The sequence below is a fragment of the Manis javanica genome, chromosome 6, assembly GCF_040802235.1.
Source record: "Manis javanica isolate MJ-LG chromosome 6, MJ_LKY, whole genome shotgun sequence".
Taxonomy (NCBI): domain Eukaryota; kingdom Metazoa; phylum Chordata; class Mammalia; order Pholidota; family Manidae; genus Manis; species Manis javanica.
Window position 1 is genome coordinate 91,126,021 of NC_133161.1, and position 20,928 is coordinate 91,146,948.

The following is a 20,928-nucleotide window of genomic DNA, read 5'->3' on the forward strand; positions in this document are numbered from 1 at the left end:
GGAGTCAGGGTTTTTTCAAACTACATATAGTAACACTCAGATGACTGGGCCACCACTACCACCATTGCAAATTACTAACCCAGACAACCAGGGTTAGTATGTGAAGGCAAAAACAGAAATGCAATATGTTTACTTATTTGTGTTGAGTTCAGTTCAATTCTAATACATCAGCTTCTGTTGAGGTGACTTTTTCCATTTAGAATGTGTCCTGTTGTCCAAGAGTATAACAGAGCCCACTACAATTTGACCAACTTCCTTAAAATATTAATAAGTCCTTACTCCTGGGCACTAATGTATTTCCCTTCAAATCCCTTTGGCAGGTCTGATGTGTGGAGGAGCACAGGTCTGGGATGTCTTATTAACCATCTGAACCTTAACCACAACTCTTTTTTTCCTTTCCCAATGATTAAAGTGTGTGTGCCTGTGTGTGTGATCTTAACTTTTTAAAAAAGGAAAAGGCAAGGGCAGGGGTGGATCCCGAGTTTCAGCAGCTTAGAGCAGGTACAATTTGGGGAGCTCTGTGAGGAAAAGAATGCACAATTACCAAAGCAAATGAGTTTGAACATGAGAATTTATTCAGAATAAGAACAGAAAACTCCAGATCCCTTTCTTCTAAGAGCTATTTGGACAATTTATCAAAAATATATCCTTGTTGCTCCCTGGCTTCCTCATTCTACCTAAAACACTCCTGGAGCCCATCCCATCTTCAGAGCCAGCCTCGGTCAGGGGAGTCTTCTCTGCATCACATCGTGCTGACACCAATCTGCTTCCCCCTTTCATACTTAAAGACCCTGTGGTTACATCACAGCCACTGAGACAATCCTGGATAAGCCCTTTATTTTAAAGTCAGTTGATTTGGTACCTAAATTCCTCTTTGCCATGTAATTTAACATACCTACAGTTTCCAGGTATTAGATTGTGGTCATCTTTGGGAACCCATTATTCTGTCTACCACAGTGAGGAAATAATTTGAATGCCATAATGCTTCTTGCAATCACATTCCCATCATTTTTTATTGGTTCTCAATTTGGGGAATTTTTATTTTTAATTAGAGTATCTGAGGAGAGCCAATGCACAGTTGTACATTCCAGAACTGAAGGAGAGCTGCTCCTCCAAGCTCAGCATACCCAGAGGCTACCGCCTCTGGTGTAGGCAGCTGCACAACTCTCCCAGCACTAGAAAATATCACCTAAAGAAAACAGGTGAAAATAAGATTTTTACCCAAAGAAAACAGAACTGCAAAAAGATAGCTGATTGAATACACTTGGCTCTCTGCTAAACTGCATTGAAACTATAGTAAAGAGAGTTTTTAAAGGCATAAACCTACAAGGATAAAGTGCATTTCTTCTTCCTGAGAACAAGCAGCACTAACTTTTTAGCAGCTGCAAAGCAGGTAAACAAGTGGTACTGACTTACTGGGACAGATGAAGAATAAATTCTATTTCCTCAGTGGGGAAAGTCAAGGACAAAGCCAATTTAAACCACCAAATAACCAAGACTTGGAAACTGATGGCACCAGCTACTTCTGGGGAAAGGGGGCAGGTGTGTGTTGAAATAAGGAGGGCTGGCTGAAAGCCGTTTGAGAAGCAGATCCTTAGACGATGCTCTCTCTTCCTGCAGACTGCAGAGTGGTTCCCTCCCTTAGCCCATCAGAGAACAGTGTTCCTTTTTGAAAAGGAGAAAGCAAACGGTCTTTTTAATAGAGATCAGAGGAGTTAAGTAAATAATGTGTACATACTAATGCCAGAACTGACCCAACCCAGAATGACAGCAGCCAGTCCCGTACTTCCAGGCAGAAGACCAAACAAGTCTTTTTCTAGATGAGAGTCTCTCACACCCAAGAGGAAAAGCCCAAACACACTGACATGATGTTGACAGCAAGGGTTCCCAACAAACAGCCAGGCCAGCTCACCCTACAGGATATCTCAGCCACTTACTCAGAGCTCCCAGGCAGCTCTTGAAGCCCCCATGTTTAAATATGAGGCAGTCAATCAAGAAAGAGAGTAGGGAAGGGCCTCTAATGTGAAAAAATAGAGATCAAGAAACAGAAAGAAGAGGTGAAAATAAAAATGTGTGCAAGAAGAAAACTACATTAAAAATTAACAACTAATCTCTTCATGTCTTCAGAGAAGTCATGGATTCCATTTCAGTATACCCTTGACATCAGAACTGGAAGCTTGCTCTTTCTTTCCAGAACGTAATGCAGAGCCCTTAGGGAAACACAGAAGGTGGGCCCACCAAGCCCCCAGCACAGTGCCTGAAAATAGACCCACATCACTGACCAGGTTCAAAAAGAACATTCTCCAAGTTTCCAGTGAGAAAACAACACACAAAGGCTAAGGGAGCCAGTGAAGCATACTCCTCAAACTCCAAGGAGAAGATGAGGGAGCAATGCTTCCAAAATTCTGAGGGGAAATGATTTCCAACCCACTATTCTAAACTCAACCAAATTATAAATCTGGCACGAATGAAGAATAAAGACTTTTCAGGTGTGCAAGTTCTCAGAAGTTTTACCTCCCACACGCCCCTCCTCTGGGAAAGCCAGTGCCAAGAGGATGTGCTCCACCTAAAGGATGAGCAAACCGAGAAAGGGGAAGGCAGGAACCACGAGAAGGGAGATGGCACAGGACAGAGCAGGTGTCTGCAGGCGGAGGGCAATGGGAGATGTTAGCTACAGCTCAGACAACGCGGAGAGGCTTTCTCAAGAAAATGAAGCTAATCAAATACCTGATGTGAATGAGTGTTTTGACCGTGATGAACTTGTTGAAAGGAGACTAATTATGCTGGGGGAGGGTTGAGCCAATGATGAGTATTAGTGGTCATAGAAAACAAGGCAAATAACACAAGGTAAGGAAACAAACAAGACAAACTAAGACTCAAGGGAACGCCAATAAAAAGGTGCAGCAAATAGTAAGAGCGGCTTCCCACACAGCTCCACTCTGAATAGAAAACAAAACGGATACTCAATATTAATCCAACTAAATGTATGCGCCTGTAGTAGGAGAAGAAGAAATGGGGAGTGCACAGAGGTTTGGCAATGGTAGAAACATGGGAAAGAGAGCTCAGTCCTCAGCTCACACAGTGAGAAAGCTGGGGGGAGATGGGTGGATATTATTTAGAGATACGGGCATCCATATAAATCAGCTCAAAGGTTTGAAAGTGGTTGCTTCTGGGAAAGGGAAACGGGGTAGGGGTGAGGGAGGCTTAGGGCTACATTTGTATATTCACCCTCGTACAACTAGTTGATTCCTTAAATCGTAACACTGATAAAATTTAAAAAGAAAGTAATATTGCTGAATTAAGAACCTTATCCTACTTTTCTGGAAATGCTGTTCAGTTTACCGAGATGTTTTTATTACAGAAAGAATGCTTGGAAAGAAAAAAAGCCTTATTTAGATTTCTTTATATTGTTCCTCAGCCGTATTAGCATTTCCATCCATCCCTAAAGAATTATATTAACATTATATTCGCATTTGACTTTGCCTTTTCCAGAACTCTAATTAAGATGTTAACTAAGATGTATACCAGTGGGAATCTTTCATTCACCCTCGTTAAACACCTTTCCTATTTGATTATAATTCCACTTAATAATTCCTTCTGGCTTTTGTCTTCCAAACAATTTTTGATTTTTATGACTTGACTGCAGTTTGAACTGGTCCAGCAAATGGTTTACAAGGTCCAAGTATAAGATAAATTGCCAAACTAAATAGAAAAGAAGATGCCCCCACCCTCCTCTGTATTGGGTAGGACACAGTCCCAAGGTTACCTCAGCTGATCGTTATTAAAAGAACCGATCTACGAATTTTTTTCCAAGTTAAGTATTTTTTAGACACCTACTCTACACTGAGCATTATGATAATAATAATAGCCAACATTGATTGAGTACTTATGTGCTACGTTCTAATTGCTTTACCTACTCCTTATCATTTAATTAGGGCAGGAACCTTATTAAGTAATACTATTATTATCCCCAGTTTGCGGACAAGGAAAATGAGGCATGAAAAGATGAAGTATGTTTCCTAAATTCCTTAGGGAATGGCTGGGCAGGGGCTCAAGCCCTAAGCCCACACTATGAATCAGAAGACGTATCACCTCCCACCAGAGAGTGAGGAGAACCAGGGAGACTATAAAACCCACAAAGAAAGAGAAAGAAGTCAACTACTGGGCACTTTACTGGGTCCAGAAGGTCCGGTCATTGCATTTAGTTATCACAACAATGGGACAAATGATTACCACTTCCTTACACTTGTGAGAGCAGTTGCCCTGAGTCCTGGGGATAAACTTCTGCCCCAAGAAGCATTTCTGCTGGGGTTCAACACAAACGCAGAAGAAACTGGCCCAACTACAAAATGTTGTCAAATGTGTGGTAGAAATAAAAGTATGGTAAGGTCTCCAAGGAAGGAAAAGGTAGGGTTTAGGAAAGAGAGGAATTCCCGGAAGGAAGACTATTTGGACATAGGACTTGGATTCACAGCTTTCGTGGCCCAGCCCACTGACGGCTGTGCTCTTGGACAGGTTTCCACGAAGGAGGTAAAGCCACTTGCCTTTTGTTTTTTTAAAGAATGTCAGAGGTGTAGGTGAAAAGAAAGAAGAAAAGTCTCTCAGCCAAGACTTGTGCCACTTCCTTCAGATCGGTGACACATTGTCTCAGTCCAGATAAGTGGTGCTTCCATGTAGTACCTGGGATGGAGCCAGTGGCAGCGTTCAGCAAGCAGGTTCCAGCCACTTGAAAGTAATGGCCTTTACATCTTGTGACATCTTCCATGGACTCTGCAATGAAAATCAATTATAATCCCTTTTGGTGGGAGAAACTAAATTAGAAAGAAAAATGATTAGAAACAGAAGGCAGCTTGATGTGGTGGTGCCAGATTTGTTCAACATGTGATTCAAAAGCCGTGGATAAGTTTTCTTGGCCCTTCTCCCAATTAACAACCTTTAGCTTACTTAAAAGCCAAATCCGTGACTCAAAGAGCATGCGAGGAAGCAATTTTTGACAGATAAAACAAGCTATTCCTGGCAACATCGAATAACATATATACATACACTCATGTACCTTTTTTTGAAATGAAGCTCAAAATATACCAAGATCTAACTCAAACTGCTCCCTAGGCCTCCAAAACTCAATTATAATAGTTAACATTCATCAAAGGCTCACTCTGTGCCAGGCATTGCATCTAATTCTCACATCAACATTATGAGTAGGTATTATTTTCATATAATCATATTTTAAAGATGATGAAATCAAACCAAGGGGAAACGCAGTAACTGCCCAAGGTCACACAGATAGAAAATGACCAAGCAAGCACTAAAATCTAGTCAGACTCACTTCAATCCTGATAAAGTTTTTACCTTCAAGGAGTTTGTAGCCTAATAGTGGGTTCATAGCCTGATAGTGTGCTAAGTATAAACAGATGAGACTCTGTAGGAAGAACATTTGACCTGGCCTGTGGCTCTCAGGGAAGGCTCCATAAAAGGGACAGCTAAACCAAAACAAGCTAGGAATGGCAAAAAGGGAAAGAGTTCCAAGCAGAGGAGGAAGCAGATCTCCAAGCCCGGAGATGCACAGGAGAGGTCCAACAGCAAGGGGGAGCCATCCTGAAAGATCCTAAGCTAAGGATGGACCAGACCAGATTTGCATTGCTAAAGCTAGTTTTTGTTTTTTGTGTTTTCTTTTTGGCTGCTTTGAATAATGACTTGTGAGTAGAGCAAGAAGAGAAGCAGGGGGCCCTGTTAGGAGGCTATCACCTTAGGCATAGTCCTGTCCTAAACCCAGGCAGTAGCAGTAGAGATGGAGAGAAGCAGAGGAGCCAGGGAGCTATTCAAAAAGTAGGCTTGACAGTGGAACGGCATCAAAAGCAACAAAGAAAACAGAATTAAGGATGACTTCTAAGTTTCTACCTCGGGCAGCTGGATGGATGCAAAGCCATTCCCCAAGTTGGGGAATCTAGAAAGAGGAGCAGGTTCAAGACAGGGGTTGAAAGAAGGTAATTAACTCCATTTTGGCCATGTTGAGGTACCCACACAACATTCAAATATGGTGTTGGGTGGGAAAGATAGGGGGTGTCATTCTTTATTAAAATTACCCACATGAGTTATTTTAATCACCTAGTTCTCCTAACATATTTTAAAAAGCTTGAGTCACAAGATTTTGATATATTGACACCTTTTCAATAGAGCCTTTTTTTTTGCATCTAGTAACCCGCAAGTACATATGTAATCAAATCTACATATACACAGTGTATCTTATCACTAGGGCATTTCACACATCATATTATTTCTTTTTAAATGATTGACAAACTAGCATATAGACCTAACAAAAATAAATAAAAAGTACAAAATAGTGTACAATAAAAATAAGACTCTTTATTTGTATGAACTTATGTTCAGTTTCATACAGATGGTTTCATGTAGAAATACTACAGATATGTTTATATATCTAATGTATTATATAATATTATTCCATAATATACACATATTATTTATTTGTCCTATCAGCTCAGAAGACCTAGAAGCAATGGCATCCCAGTAGGAATGAGCACAGCTATTGCCCAAGTCTTGGTTTCTAATATCATTGCTCAATAAAAGTACCAGGATTTCTTAAAGAAATGGCTGATTCAAGGACTGGCACAGGAGGAAATAGACAAGATACACCTGGATATCTTGCAGTGACAAAAAGTAAGGAAGTGCCCCAAAAACAAAAACGAAACAACCCTACATTGATGGGACATGTCAAAAAGATATAGGAGCCACCTGAAAGAGCTCCTAATGGCCAACACTGGAACAGTCTGATCAACAAAATGAAGTAGTACTGGGGTACAATGCAAAATATAAAGTAAATATTCATGATTCCATACTGACACAAATAAATGATTGAACAAATGAATAAATGGTGGGAGGTAGGGAGATAAACTCCCTTGTGGGCTGCATATAGTGACTTCCTTCCAAACAGTACAGGATAAAAAGTGGGTGGGGTGGGGAAGAGTCACTTTACAGTGGAGAAACTTAACAAACAACACCTCAGCTGGGGGATCAAGGTCAACATTGCATCCACAGTGACGATGATGTTGATACCATGCATCCTTGATTCGACATGATGCAAATGGCTTTTCACCTGTGTGGTTTCCTCCCCCAAAACTATAACACCAATCTAAGTATGAGAAAAAACAGGTAAATTCCAATAAGGAGCATCCTACAAAACACCTGGACAGTAGTTTCCAAAACTGTCAAGGTCCTCAAAAATAAGGGAAGTCTGAGAAACTGTCACAGACAAGTGGAGCCTGAGGAGACATGGTGGCGAAATGTAATGTGGCCTCCTGCAACAGAAAAATGGCATTAGGTGAAAACTAAGGAACTCTGAACCATGGAGTTTAGTTAAATATAATGTATCCATATTGTTTTTTTTTAATTGGGCCACATACACCATACACGTTTAAGATGATATTTGTAGGGGAAGCTGGGTATGGGGTGTATGGGAACCTTCTGTACTATATTCTCAATCTCTCTATAACTCTAAAACTGTCCTAGAAACAAAGTGTGGTTTTTTTTTTAAACATCTCTTGCATCCATTGGAGTGTAGTTTCTTGCAAATCTTTCCAGAAATGCTGTTTACCTGTAGATACATTCTCAATTCACCCCTCACTATCCTCTTTCCACCTTTCTCTGCTCTGAGCCCTGAAGACCAACGTTGTGGACAATGTTACCAAGTTATCCTCAGCACTCTAGCTTCTTCCAGGAGAAGTTGGGCAGTAGAGGAACAGAGAAGTGGGGAAGTTCCTATCAGCAGATCAGAGGTAGAGAGGGGAGAAGTTGGGGTATCTATCTCCCCCCCAAGTCCTTCCTCCCTGTGCCTGGAATTAACAGTTGCTGTTGGGCAGCCCTGTGGGTTCTGGTGGAAGGGCTCTCCTCCTCTCCCTCAGGCTAGGACCGCTGACAGCTCTCCTCTGACAGCAGACAGCTAACAGCTCCCTGCAGTTATCCCTGAGGTGCTTCTCCATGTTTTATTGGTTTTCCTTGACCCTGTGCACACAGTTTTGTAAACAGTCCCTTCAATCAACTCTATCTCAGTGTGCCATCTCTTTCTTGCTGGAACTCTGATCAATATCATATACAAATGTACAGCCCGTTCATTTACACCAATATGAACACACTACACACACTCCTGGCACCTTACCTTTCTTTCATCTATAATACACTTAGGGCTTCTTCCCATGTGTCACATGTTGATCCATTTTGTTAGTATCCCATGGTGTGCCATTGTCTGTGTACATCACACTGTAAAATATGATATCAAACCAGGGGAATTAAAAGCTGAGACCTTGGCGGAGGGACCATAAGTCTGGGGTGAGGTAATAAGATAGGATGAGAAATTCTATAGCACGCAAGGGAGGGGTCTGATGTTGCTGATGCCCTAGGTAGTTTGCAGAAGTCAAGAGAGCCGGCTTTGGAGTCCAAATGCCTGGGTACATATTCCAGCTCGCCAAACTGTATGTCCTTGGGCAAGTTACTTACCTTTTCTGTATTTCCTCATCTCTTAAGTGGGAATAACAATATCCATCTCAGGGGTAAAACATGCTCAAAAGCAGTTTAGCTTTCACATCAGCTTTCCAGTCAGACCACACTGGGCAGTAGGGCACACCCAGCAGAAATAATGCCATGAGCTTCCCTCCTGGTCTCTCTGCCGTTCCCAGTCTTGGGTTCTTTCTTTTCAGCCTCCTCAGCTTTTTCCTTCCCTTTTCTCTGCTCATCACACTTATCCATGGCTTTATGCATGATAGGCTCTCTCTGTTGATATTTAAATTTGTTCTTAAAGGAAGAATTAGGCAGGAGATTCTAGGATTAATTGTGTTGTTACTTTTGTAGTTCAATAGAGGAGCTATGAATGAATCTAAAAAGAATTCTTTGGAAAGCAAAGCCGCTGTCAGCCAGCCAGCCAAAAAGAGAATGATAAACCCAGATGACACGCTGTTTTGTTTTTCACCAAAATTAGACAGTTAGTGTTCATGCCTGTTACAGCAGATCAGCTTCTGCTCAGATCTACATGAGTTACCTTGACTGCTGAGAAGGACTTAGTGAGTGTAAGGCACAACCTGTACAAAAAAGGTAAAGGTATTAATCACACATGGAATAATTAGAAATAATTTAATACATTCTAAACACAAAGATATCTTCCTTTACTTTACATACATCATTAAACATCATAGCCACCCAAAACTTGTTTATTCAGAGACTAGTCCATCAAAGAATTTAAAGCAGTTTAGATTTTTTTTCCCTCTCCACCTGAGTTCAAAGATTATCTGCATTTTACAAAAAAGAGGCCCTTCATCCTCCTCCTACGACCTCTCCAGGGCTTGGTGCTGGCCTTTTTTATCTGCCTACTCTGTCTCCCTAAATACCTGGTTTTAATTACTACACACATGCTGAGGACTCCCAGTTTGCTATCTCTAAATATGACTTATCTGGATTGCAACTACCCTGCCTTCCTTTTTGTTTCTCAAGCACATCAAACTCTTTCCCCTACTCAGGATTTTTGCATTTGTGGTTTCCTTTTCCCAGAAGGCTCTCTCCTTCTCAGGCTTCAGCTCTCTTCTTCAAAGGTCACCTCCTTGAAGGAGACAGGCCGGCCCTGGCCACCTGATTGAAAGCCGTCCTCCCACCCTGTGCTGTGAGCACCCCCAGCAGAAATTCTCCATGATGTCATTCTGTTCATTCCCCTCATAGATTTCATCACAACAGAAGATTGTCTGGTTTATTTCATTTGCTTAAAATCATTGTGCCCATTGAGCCTGTAAGTCCTTTGAGGAAAGGAATTTTGTAAAACTTGTTCACTGCTGGTATCCAACACGAGTAGGGAGCTCTGTAAATATGCACTGAATGAATAAATAGATGTATGGATGAATGGCTGAACGAATGAATGGATATTTAAACATACCACTCATGACAACATAGCACATCAGTATTTACTTGCAACATCCCTAAAGATTCCCTTTTTTCCCTCTGCTGACAAACCATAGAGTTCCTGGGAGTAAGGTACACAAGGATAACCTTAAAGTTAAATTCATCTAAAAAATAAGAAACTTGGGCTGACCCTCAAATTACTCTTTGCTTAGGAAACTATGCTAGTATTTCATGCTAGTGAGAGACAAATTTACCAAACTACATACCAAATTTAAATTTGTATTAAACAATGTGGTGTTTACTGAAATATTTATTAAATTATATAAAAATGAATTTATTGACAGTGAAAATTTTTTGTATTAAAGTATTGTTGATATCCAATCTTACATTGGTTTCAGGTATGCAACACAGTGTTTCAGCAGTTACCTGTATGATTAACTCCTCACCCCCACTAGAGCAGTTACTATCTGTCAACACAGAAAGATGTTACAGAATCATTGGCTGTATTCTCCATGCTGTCCTGCCATCCCAGGGACTAACTTCTATTATGACTGAGAATTTTTGTGCCCTTTTGTCTCCCTCCCTCCCATCCACCCACTACAATTCACCAGTCACTTCTCAGCATCTATGAGTCTACTGTTATTTTGTTCAAAAGTTGCTTTAAATTGGAATGGACTGTCACATAAGTTTGGGGAGAATTCTTTTTTTTTCTTACCTTTTTTTTTTAGGATGGATTCACATCTTTTTAAACTGGTTTCATTTCTACCCAATAATTTTTCAAGATCTTCTATTAAACAATCGAACAATCAATAATTCAACAAGTACTTCTCCAGTACTATTACATTGTCATAATTTGCCAAGGTACTGTACAGACATACCACAAGAAAACTAGCATTATGGTCTTACATAAAATGTATACATAGTGGTAAGAAAAGACAAGCAGGAAATAAGCAGACAACAATGATTACCCGGGTGATGAGATAAGAAGTGACTGCTATTTTCTATTTTAACATATTTTTTTAACTTGTCCACTATAGGTATGTCTTATTTCTTAATACCATAAAAAACATATATTACTTCTGTTTATAAAGAGTATATTTTATATCTAGAGGGAAAAACAAAGTAACACACTGAAAGCAAAAAGAGAACCATTGAATACAAAACTATATGGTTATAAGTCCAATCAGTTGTTCAGAGGACAGATCAGAAAAGGTAAGACAGTTAAAGTTCTGTTTGCGTATAAATATGACAGAAAGTTAACATCTGTTATCCTGAGAAAATTAACAAGCATAATGAAAATACAGGCTCAGGATTAGAGTTGAGTTTCCCAGGGAAAATGACCACTTTCCCTGGCAACTGATTTTTCAGACTTTCTGTTTATGACCAATGCCTACCTGAAATGTGAACAATGTTTCTGTTTGAAATGTGGTTAACAGCAGATTCCAAGTGCTGCCTCCAACAGAAGTGGTTTGATTCAATTCTACATTTAAAAAAATAACAAATAAGCTACAGATGTTATAATTCAAAGGTAAAAAATGATAAAAAGCCAGAATCCAGGTTGCTTTTGAAAACAAAAGTTTTGGCATTATTTGCATTTTTCCACTTGTTTGCAATTCTTCTGATTAGACAGCATTTTTAATTTAAAAAAAAGTAAAAATTTACACCACAATATTCATCTCTAGACAGAAAAAGGTAGCAAGACTGACTGCTCTCAGTTTATATCAACACGGTATTCAAATCATTCTGGTAACACATAGTCACTGAAAAGCATAGATACACTTATGGTGTGTGTGTGTGTGTGTATACACATATATATATACACACATACATATATATACATATTTCATCAATTCAAGTATACCATTAATTGTAAAACTCACAATTATTTTATGAACCACTAAGAAAATAAATGCTGCCAGTTGAACTATATAGCACACATCAATCATGAGTCCTGATGAAATGTGGAAAATGTGCATTTTAGAATCACTGAAATAGAGTGTACATTTTGTGAACACTTGATGTGTGTCTCCCTGCTTCTTTTGTTCATCACTGTATCCATGGCCAGCACTAATACCTTTTTAAGAAATACTTGATTGAATGAATGAAGTGTGTAGATGTAACAGTGGAGTTGGCCTTGCACTTCTAATACCTAAATGATAAATAGGAAAATGCATTTTACGTCAACATTAACTGCTATGTAAGTGCTGGAAGGTAACAATAATATTGTCTGATATTTATTTTGGAGTGACACAGCTATCTCTTTAGAAAGAAGTCCTGGAAATGATTAAATCTGATGAATAAGAACCACTCACCTTTATGTGAAACAGGTGGAGCCTGATTTGTAAAACCTAAGTGAGTAATGTGAAGTGTTTAAAATAACAAGTAAATTGGGTGAAGAGAGCAAGCTGTTATCACATCCTACTCTTCTCTATTTTTAAAAGACAGCCAAATTCAGACCTATAAGAAAAGCAGCTGTATACTCCTTTGCAGAAATCTGCAAAGGAGATGCCATTCTGTCCATGCACCATTTATTTCTTCTGTAGAAAAGGCATTTAACAGAAGAAAGCAATTTCTTCATCTAGGTAAATGTGGGGCTTATTATTTTGTGATGATTATTAAACTAAATTCTTATATAGAAAGAAATGCAGTTCAAAGAATTCTGTCTATTCCTCAAGGGAAGTTATACCTTTGCCCCCAGGTGTTACTTGATAGTCTGTTTTCTCCTCTGTTCTTCCAAACACCTCTACCCTAAATCCTTGTTCTGTTGAATCACTACCCCACCACCAAACAGAGCCAACTTCTGATACAAAGCATTCCACAGAGCTTATGGAACCAGACAGACTAAAAGTATTTAAAATAGGAAGTAACAGGGAGCAGAAATCCCTATCAGAATAGAATGTGGGATTATGTGTATTTGTACAGACTACCTCCAAATTAACTTGATAAAGAATTGTCAGTCATCTATGTTAGTTATTGCAGAGTTAAGTGTATGAGTGTATGGTGCTACAGAATGCTAGGCAGCCATTGACAAAATCCATATGTATTCATCTGAAAGATACCCATGATATAGCCATAATTTTTTTTAAATGTTGTAGACCAATATATAACCTAATTTTTAGTTGTCTTTAAAAATGTGGGCTAGGGACAGATTGGATTAAAGATGGCGGCATGAGAGGTGAGACAGAGACCTCCTCCTAAAACCACATATAATACGAAAATATAATTAATACAACTAATCCTGAAAGAGCAACAGGAAAGAAGGCTGCACAAGACTGCATACACCTGGAGAAAAGAGCAGACCTCATGGAACAGGGTAACGTACCAAAGCTGTGACCCAGCGGGGCCCAAGCCCTTCTCCCACCTCAGCTCACTGAAGGGAGGAAGAGAAACAGAGCGGGGAGGGAGTGGAGGCCTGGGACTGCTGAACACCTAGCCCTGGAGATCTGCTCTGGGAGCACGAACCTACATTGCATGGTGCTCTCGTGTTGGAAAGTTAAGACAGGTGGAATACATGGAGAGATAGAGATTCCAGCTGCTTGTGGAGAACAGGGATTCATGTCTGGCTGATCTGGGCAGGCAGTCTGAGAGACTTCCTGAAAGCAAGAGGACTGCTAAAGGGGTGAGAATTGCACAGCTTACTGCTCAGGAGAAAGGACAGGTAGACAAAATTGTCCAGGTGTACTCTACCCAGCAGGTTGGGAGCTTAAATGATCTTCAGGAGCTTCATCTCCCTGGCTGGCTATGCAGCTCCAAGGCGCCCCACCATGATATGCAGCCTGCTGTGTCTTCCTCCCAGCTAGCCTGCACCTGGCTCAGGCTCACAAACTGGCAACCCCTGCCCTGGCATCAGGCCAGCCAGCGGGAAGCCCTGTCTACAGCAGCTACAAACACAAAGCATAGAGGCTTACACCTGTGTGTTTGGCCCACTGGTTCTGGCAGTGGAGACAGGCATAGCAGCCAGGAAGCAGAAAACAGCTCTTTCCTCCCCCCAAGCACCAACACTGCTCCCCTGCAACCCCAACATTGCTCCAGGGGCTGAGCAGCTCTGGAGAGTAGAGCTTCTGGGCACTAGACAGCACCACAGACAAGTTGTGAAAGGTCAAAGGAACCTGGTTCAAAGCAAAATTATGAATACACCTGAGAAAGATTCAAATGAAATCGACCTCATGAATCTTCCTGAAAGAGATTTCAAAATAAAAATCATTAACAGCTCATGGAGGTACAGAAAAACATTCAAGAACTCAGGAATGAATTTAGGATGGAGATCCAATTATTGAAGAACACAATGGAGGGTATTAAAAGCAGATTAGATATGGTGGAAGAGATGATAAATGAAATAGAAATTAGGGAAGAGGAATACAAAGAAGCTGAGGCACAGAGAGAATATTGAGAGAACTGTGTGACCAATCTAAACCGAACAATATTCGCAAGAAGAGAGAGAAAAAGAGATAGAAAGTGTCTTTCAGGAAGTAATTGCTGAAAGGAAATAGTCTCTCAGGCCAGGGAGCTGCATAGATCTCCCAACACAAGGGACCCAAGGAGGACAACAACAAGACATATAATAATTAAAATGGCAAAGATCAAGGGTAAGGACAGGGTATTAAAAGCAGCCAGAGAGAGAAATAAGATCACATACAAAGGAAAACCCATCAGGCTATCATCAGACCTCTCAGCAGAAACCTTACAGGCCAGAAGAGAATGACATGATATACTTAATGCAATGAAACAGAATGGCCTCAAACCAAGAATACTTTATCCGGCAAGATTTTAATTTAAATTTGAAGGAGGGATTAAACAATTTCCAGATAAGCAAAAGCTGAGAAAATTTAGCTCCCACAAGCCATCTTTACAGTGTATTTTGGAGGGATTGCTATAGATGGACGTGTGCCTAAGGTTAAATAGCTGTCACCAGAGGTAATAAAAAGGGATAGACAAACAGTATAGAATATGATACCTAATATATAAAAAATGGAGGAGGAAGAAAAGGAGGGAGAAAAAAGAGAACCTTTAGATTGTGTTTGTAATAGCATACTAAGTGAGTTAAGTTAGACTCTTAGATAGTAAAGAAGTTACCCTTGAACCTTTGGTAACCATGAATCTAAAGACTGCATGGCAATAAGTACATACCTATCGATAATGACCCTAAATGTAAATGGTCTGAATGCAACAATCAAAAGACATAGAGTCACTGAATGGATAAAAAAAAGACCCAACTATATGCTGCCTACAAGAGACTCACTTCAAACCCAAAGACATACATAGACTAAAAGTGAAGGGATGGAAAAAGATATTTCATGCAACTAAACATGTGAGCTATAGATATATCTGTTTAGAAAATGCAGCATAGAAGAGGACTACAGTTGGAGGGAGGCTTAACATTTGCCTTTGAGATGTTTTTGTTTAGTGAGGGAGATAATACCTGTATGTGAATAAAATTATGATACTAGAGTAGATAGTGAGAAGCATCTTTAGAAAGGATCAGATAAGGTGCCAAGAGAATCCAGAAAGGGACTGACAGCATCAAGGAATGTTTCTGCAACAGATAGTGTTTTAACTGGACCTTGAAGCCATGCTTGATGGTATATCAAATGGGTACATTCAGAATCTGCTTTCAAACAAATACTTGTCTCTGTTTCAGTGTAGTGAGTTACACATCCAACAAAATATGCCACTTATACAAAAGGGATATACACAATATATATATTCAAAAGCTGCATATGTTTAGTACACATAGCAATCTATTAATAAGTGTACATGTGAAAAACACAGAACCTTAGGGGACTGTACACTCCATTGTAGGTGTTTGTAGCATCCCTGGCTTCTAGCTACTAGGTCTCAATAGCATCCCTAAAAGGTGTGACAACCAAAAATGTCTCTAGACATTGTCAGATGTCCCCTGGAAAGCAAAATAGTCTTAGTTAAGAACCACTGGCATATATAAACAAAATCTCCTCTGCAGGTAGATAAGAATTCTAAAGTACATGATCTTGATTTTTTTTTCTTCCTTTTTCAGTTTCTTATTCAATGGTTCTTAACCTTATTCAGGTCAAGTAAGTTTCTGAGGCCCTGTTGAAAGCTGTTGACTCATTCATTCCTCAGAAAAATGCACATGCTCACACTGTGTTGAATATAATCGCAGAAAATTTATACTAGGGTTTACACTTTTTTTTTTTAAACACTTACTCCTGAGAGCAGTTCTGTTTCCAGGACTTACAGAATGGTCATGGTCTGTATTTTCCAGCTGGGTGGGCAACTGGAGGCTGGTGTACAGAAAGAAGGTCCATATTTTGGAGATTCTTCTGAATTTACCTCAGAACAATGATGATTAGGCTAAAATCTTCCCATTTACCAAACTCTCCCTGCCCTTATCTTCACCAGCATTAGTCAGTTTTAGCAAGATTCATCCCAGCAGAAGATAAAATCCTGATGAGGAAGGAGAGATCCGGCTTCCCCTCACTCTCTTCTCATCACGATTCTTGTCTAGTCCAGTTTATGATCTCCTTGATTGTCTGGGCGGATGGCAAGAGAGATAGAAAGACCCAGAGTCAGTCAGGTAAGAAATGAGACCACCTGGACACTTGATTTAGATTGTGAAATATAACACACACACACACACACGTACACACACACACATACACACGGGATGGGTGCAGAGAATACATATCTAAAATTCATGCATATATTATGAACTCTGTAACCATCATGCCACTCAGTTACTTCTAAATTAACACTTTCTAGAAATCCATTGCCTTATTAAATACAAAACTGGCCACTGCTCCTTTCCCCCTCCGCACCTAGCTTGAGAGTTGTATGCCAGACTGTGGAGCTTCCAGATACACACAGTTTGGGAGTCAAGGTCAGCTCTCCCGGCAATCCGCTGACCTCTTCCTCCAGCCTGACTGCTCTCCTGTATCAAGTTCCCCAGGGTCCTTGTCCCGCCCCTGAACTCGCAGCCCTAGTTAGTAATTGGGCTGGGTGGCCCCTGCGTGACAACCGGTAAGATTCTAGTCCTTCCCGGTTAGGGAAAGGGAACGATGCGGGAGGGATTCTTTCCCGGCAGGATAGGTGGGGAAAAACCGCTGCCAGTGTTTCCTTCTCGTCTACTAAGGTGTCTCTGTTGCTCTATAAATAAAACGTCTCACAGCCTTCTGCGAGCGTTATAAAGGCCGCGGAACTGCTGTCCCGAGGGCTTTCCAGGAGGGGCTTGAGCGGAGACAGGTGAGATGGCCGCGGAGGAGGCCGCGTACGCACCTGGTGCGCCTTACCCCCCGGGGCGGCCTCGCTGGCTGGGGATGGGACCAGTGTGGGGCGTGGAGCGGGCGGGCAGGGGGCAGTGCAGCCTTCTTTCTGAGAATCTGAGAGCGAGAAGGAAATTTAGGTAAACAGGCCCAGGCACAAGATCTGCTCCACTTGCTTAAACTTCTGGCCCCAGGAGGGCTGCGACAGGCTGCTGGAATGTGCCTGCAGTGCACGCAGCCTGGGCGCCGGCGGAGCGTGGCCTGAGGGTCCCACGCCCGGGTTTGGGCTGTCCGCGCCCTGGCTGCAAGCCGGAGGCACTGGGTGGAGCTCCGGAAGCCCCCAACTGGGGCTTCCTCCCTTCAGGTCCCGAGCGCCGGGCAGTAGGTGCAGGCGCCCGGACCGCCCGTCCTCAGCTGCCCCTCTGCAAGCTGGCGGTGCGCGCCGCGGACAGCAGCCTCTGCGGGATCTGCGGCAACAGGTGGTGCCGCGAGGCTCCTCCCGGACGGTCGCCTCCTCCTGTGGCTTCGTCTTCATCTCCCTGTCCCCCTCGCTGCATAGCCTCCCTCCTGGTCGTCCTCCGCCTCGCAGGTCATGGCAGCGCCGGGCAGCAGGTTGGAGCCGCCGCCGCTCCCCGAGTACAGCTGCAGCTACGTGGTGTCGCGGCCGGTGTACAGTGAGCTGGCCTTCCAGCAGCGGTATGAGCGTTGCCTGCAAGAGCGCAAGACGCTGCGGGAGAGCCTGGCCGGGGGCTGCAGGTAGCTGCGTGGCAGGCGGGCCGGACGCGGGGAACCGGGCGGGCGGGCGCCCCGAGGCCAAGCCGAGAAAGCCGCGCTGCTTTGCCGCGCGGGTTGCCGCGGCTGTTCTCAAATGAGGCGCCCTGGCTCTCTGTCCTCAGCGCTGTCCCGCCCGGGCAGAGGGTGGCCCGGTCGTCTGGGCCTGAACTGACGCTAGTTCGAAGCGCAACCCGGGAAGAGCGTGCTCCGGGAGCCCCGTCTCTCTTCTGCCCCTCTTGGGGACACCTGGAGCGCGCCGTGGGGGACTGTGGGTTCCTACGGCCTTTTTGTGCAGGTCAAGTGAGGAAAGTGGGGAAGGAAGGGGCTCGATTGAAAGGAGATGATGGGTCCATCACCTGACCCGGGGTTGCTGAATGCCCGAGCCGGTCCAGGCAGGATGCCACGCAGCCACACAGAATGGAAGCCAGAATAGGGGAGAGCGCAGGGCTCCGAGGTCTTCACAGGCCGCGCAGGTAGAGACCTCCTCTGTCTCCAAACCCGAACTGGAGCCTGTAATTAGACATCACAACAAAAGGAACTGGAGAACCGCCAGCTGCTGCCAGGTTTTCTTTCTTTTAAAACACCTTTTGTCATAGAACATTTCAAATATGTACAGAAGTAGACATGGTAAAGGTATAAATGAACTCCCTCTCCCTGTTGTTACCATCATCCAGCTTCAACATGATCAACTCAAAGTTGATCTTCCATTTCACACCACCCACTTGTCCCCGCCCACCACTGTTTTCTTGAAGTAAATCCTATATAATGTTTCTTTTTGTCAGAATATAGCTCAGTATATATCTCTAGGGGCTCTTTTTAAAAATGTAGCCAAAACTCACACTTAAAAAAATTATAATTCCTTAATATCAAACATTGAGTCAATGTTAAAATTTCCAGTTGTCTCATAAATGTAATTTAGAAATTTTGACTCGAGTCAAATAATATTTGTACAAAGTGACTCCAAGCTTATATTGCCAAAATATACAGAATGTGTTTATTTTTCTTTAAAGAAAAAGTGAAGAAGTAGAAGAAGGCGCCTGGGTTAGAAGTTTGAAAATTAATCTCCATTTAGAGACTCCACATTGATCAATCTGTGGCTGGACCAGAAAATGGGTCCTTGTGTAGGGATATTTTCTCAGAGGATTAAAAAGGTGGGAGAGGGGAGGGAACACTTAATCCTGTGTTTTCTAATACAGTGCATTTAAAAGGCTAGATAGAGTTCATAGCAAAAGTGTTGTAAGCACATCAGTGTTAGTATTTCCATGAAATTCTCATTCTGTCTCTAAATGATTGCAAGCATCAGCAGCCTTCAGTTCAAAACTTGGTGATTTACTGTCGGTTGTGGCAGATTGGAACAGAAAACCCCTTTTCTTGCCTTTTGACAGTTGTTCAAGAAAGAAAGTCTTTGGTGTGCTGAAGACTCTCCTGCCCATCTTTGACTGGCTCCCCAAATACCGAGTCAAGGAGTGGCTGCTTAGTGACATCATTTCGGGAGTTAGTACCGGGCTGGTGGGTACGCTGCAAGGTAAGATGGTGGTGGGTGGGCTCCCAAGTGATTGACAGTCACAGTCTCCAGCAGTGGTTCACAACGGCCCCCTGGCTCCCCTGGGTCTATGCCAAATGCTTGCTCACCCTTCAAGACCTTCACCTTCCCCTGGAACCCCTTACTGGAGAGATTGGCCTCTTTAATCCTTCCTCAGAGGGCTCTTCCTGGGAACCCCTGCTGCTTCTATAGCTGTATGGCTCCAACTGGAGTCCTAGCACCTAAGCAGGGTGCTTTCCAACTTTTGTTGTCCACAACTCACAAAAAGAACTATTTGTTACATCATGTTTTGTACACACCTAGCTTGGGTTTTGTGAAATAGTATTTCCCCCATGACAAGGGATGCACTCTGCTGTTTTCTATTCTGTCCTATTCTAGACTGTTTATATTTTTAAAAAGGAGGATTACAGCCAGTTAAATTATTTTACATCTCATTCATGAGTCTGGACCTGCATTTTGAAAGTGGCTTTTAAGGGAAAAGGATGGGAATATTTTGACCTGGACTACATATTAGTGTTTTTTCTGTTCCCCTCTCCCACCTTTTTATCCATCTACTTATTTTAATCTTTGGTAAAATGTCCCAACAAAGGTGCTCATTAATTTTTTCTTAACTGGCTTTATTCCATATTTCAAACAGCACCTAGAAATGTTGCATAGTTTGTAAATGGCAGTATGGGTAATCTCCTCTGTCTGTTGCCCCAACCATCTTGCTTCTGCCACCCTCCCAACTCTACAAAGCCCCTGGAGCTTGAAAACAGAGATTCATTTATTTATTGTAATTTTATGGAGTATCTAGTATGTGTCAGGTACTGGGTATGCTGACATAAATAAGATGCACTACCTGCTTTCAAGGAGCTCCTAGCCCAGTGGGAGGGAAATTAACAATTCAGTGTAAGGGCTGAGGCAGGGGTAACATTGCCTGGGAAGGGAGTGCACACAGGGGCATTCAACCCAGCCTTAGCGGGTTGGGAATGGCTTCCTGGAGGGCGAGTTGTCAGAGCTAATTTCCCTGAAGGTTAAGTCTGAGTTTGCCAAGTTATGGGAAGCAGGGTGGGGCAGGAATATATGTAGAAAGATAGCTTGAAAATGGACTATTTCAGAAGTTAGTAATAATTGTTGAGCAATATCATGAGCCAAAATTTGCCTGTAGAGCTCTCAAAATTACTCAGATCTGGCCAGGTAGCTGCCCACAGAGGAAGATGTTCTGTGGCCCCAGTGCAGAATCTCAGCCTGATCAACCATGTTTTCAATCACAGAGGTGGATGTGAGAGTCAGATGGGACTGTGCAATTCATAAGTTAAATAATGCCAAATGCCCGGGTGCACAGTGGACTCTAATAGCTGTGATGTAGCAAAGTGTGTGACTCCTAGGGGACAAATTCATGTTTGTTTAGCTAGTGCCTAGAACAGAGACCAAAACAAACTAGCTGGTCCCATCAGCACTTAGTGAAGAGGACTGAATTGCATTCCTGATAATGAA

The 20,928-nt window shown here is 42.2% G+C and overlaps 1 protein-coding gene and 1 long non-coding RNA gene across 3 annotated transcripts in view; one reads left to right on the forward strand and one right to left on the reverse strand.

Moving 5' to 3' along the window:
* Nucleotides 1-4,650: 4,650 nt before the first annotated feature.
* LOC140849944 (uncharacterized) lies at nt 4,651-17,726 on the reverse strand. Its single transcript, XR_012132400.1, has 3 exons — nt 17,146-17,726; nt 8,171-16,403; nt 4,651-4,770 (listed from the first exon to the last, which is right to left on the reverse strand). It is a non-coding gene; the product is annotated as an uncharacterized lncRNA (long non-coding RNA).
* Nucleotides 16,403-20,928, forward strand: part of SLC26A4 (solute carrier family 26 member 4) — a 46,583-nt gene continuing 42,057 nt past the window's right edge. For both annotated transcript variants that reach the window (XM_017659556.3, XM_037010919.2), the window contains exons 1-3: nt 16,403-17,112; nt 17,722-17,888; nt 19,292-19,431. In XM_017659556.3, coding sequence (XP_017515045.1) covers nt 17,725-17,888; nt 19,292-19,431 — 304 coding nt within the window. In that variant the 5' untranslated portion in view covers nt 16,403-17,112; nt 17,722-17,724. The remainder of the gene's footprint in view (nt 17,113-17,721; nt 17,889-19,291; nt 19,432-20,928) is intronic.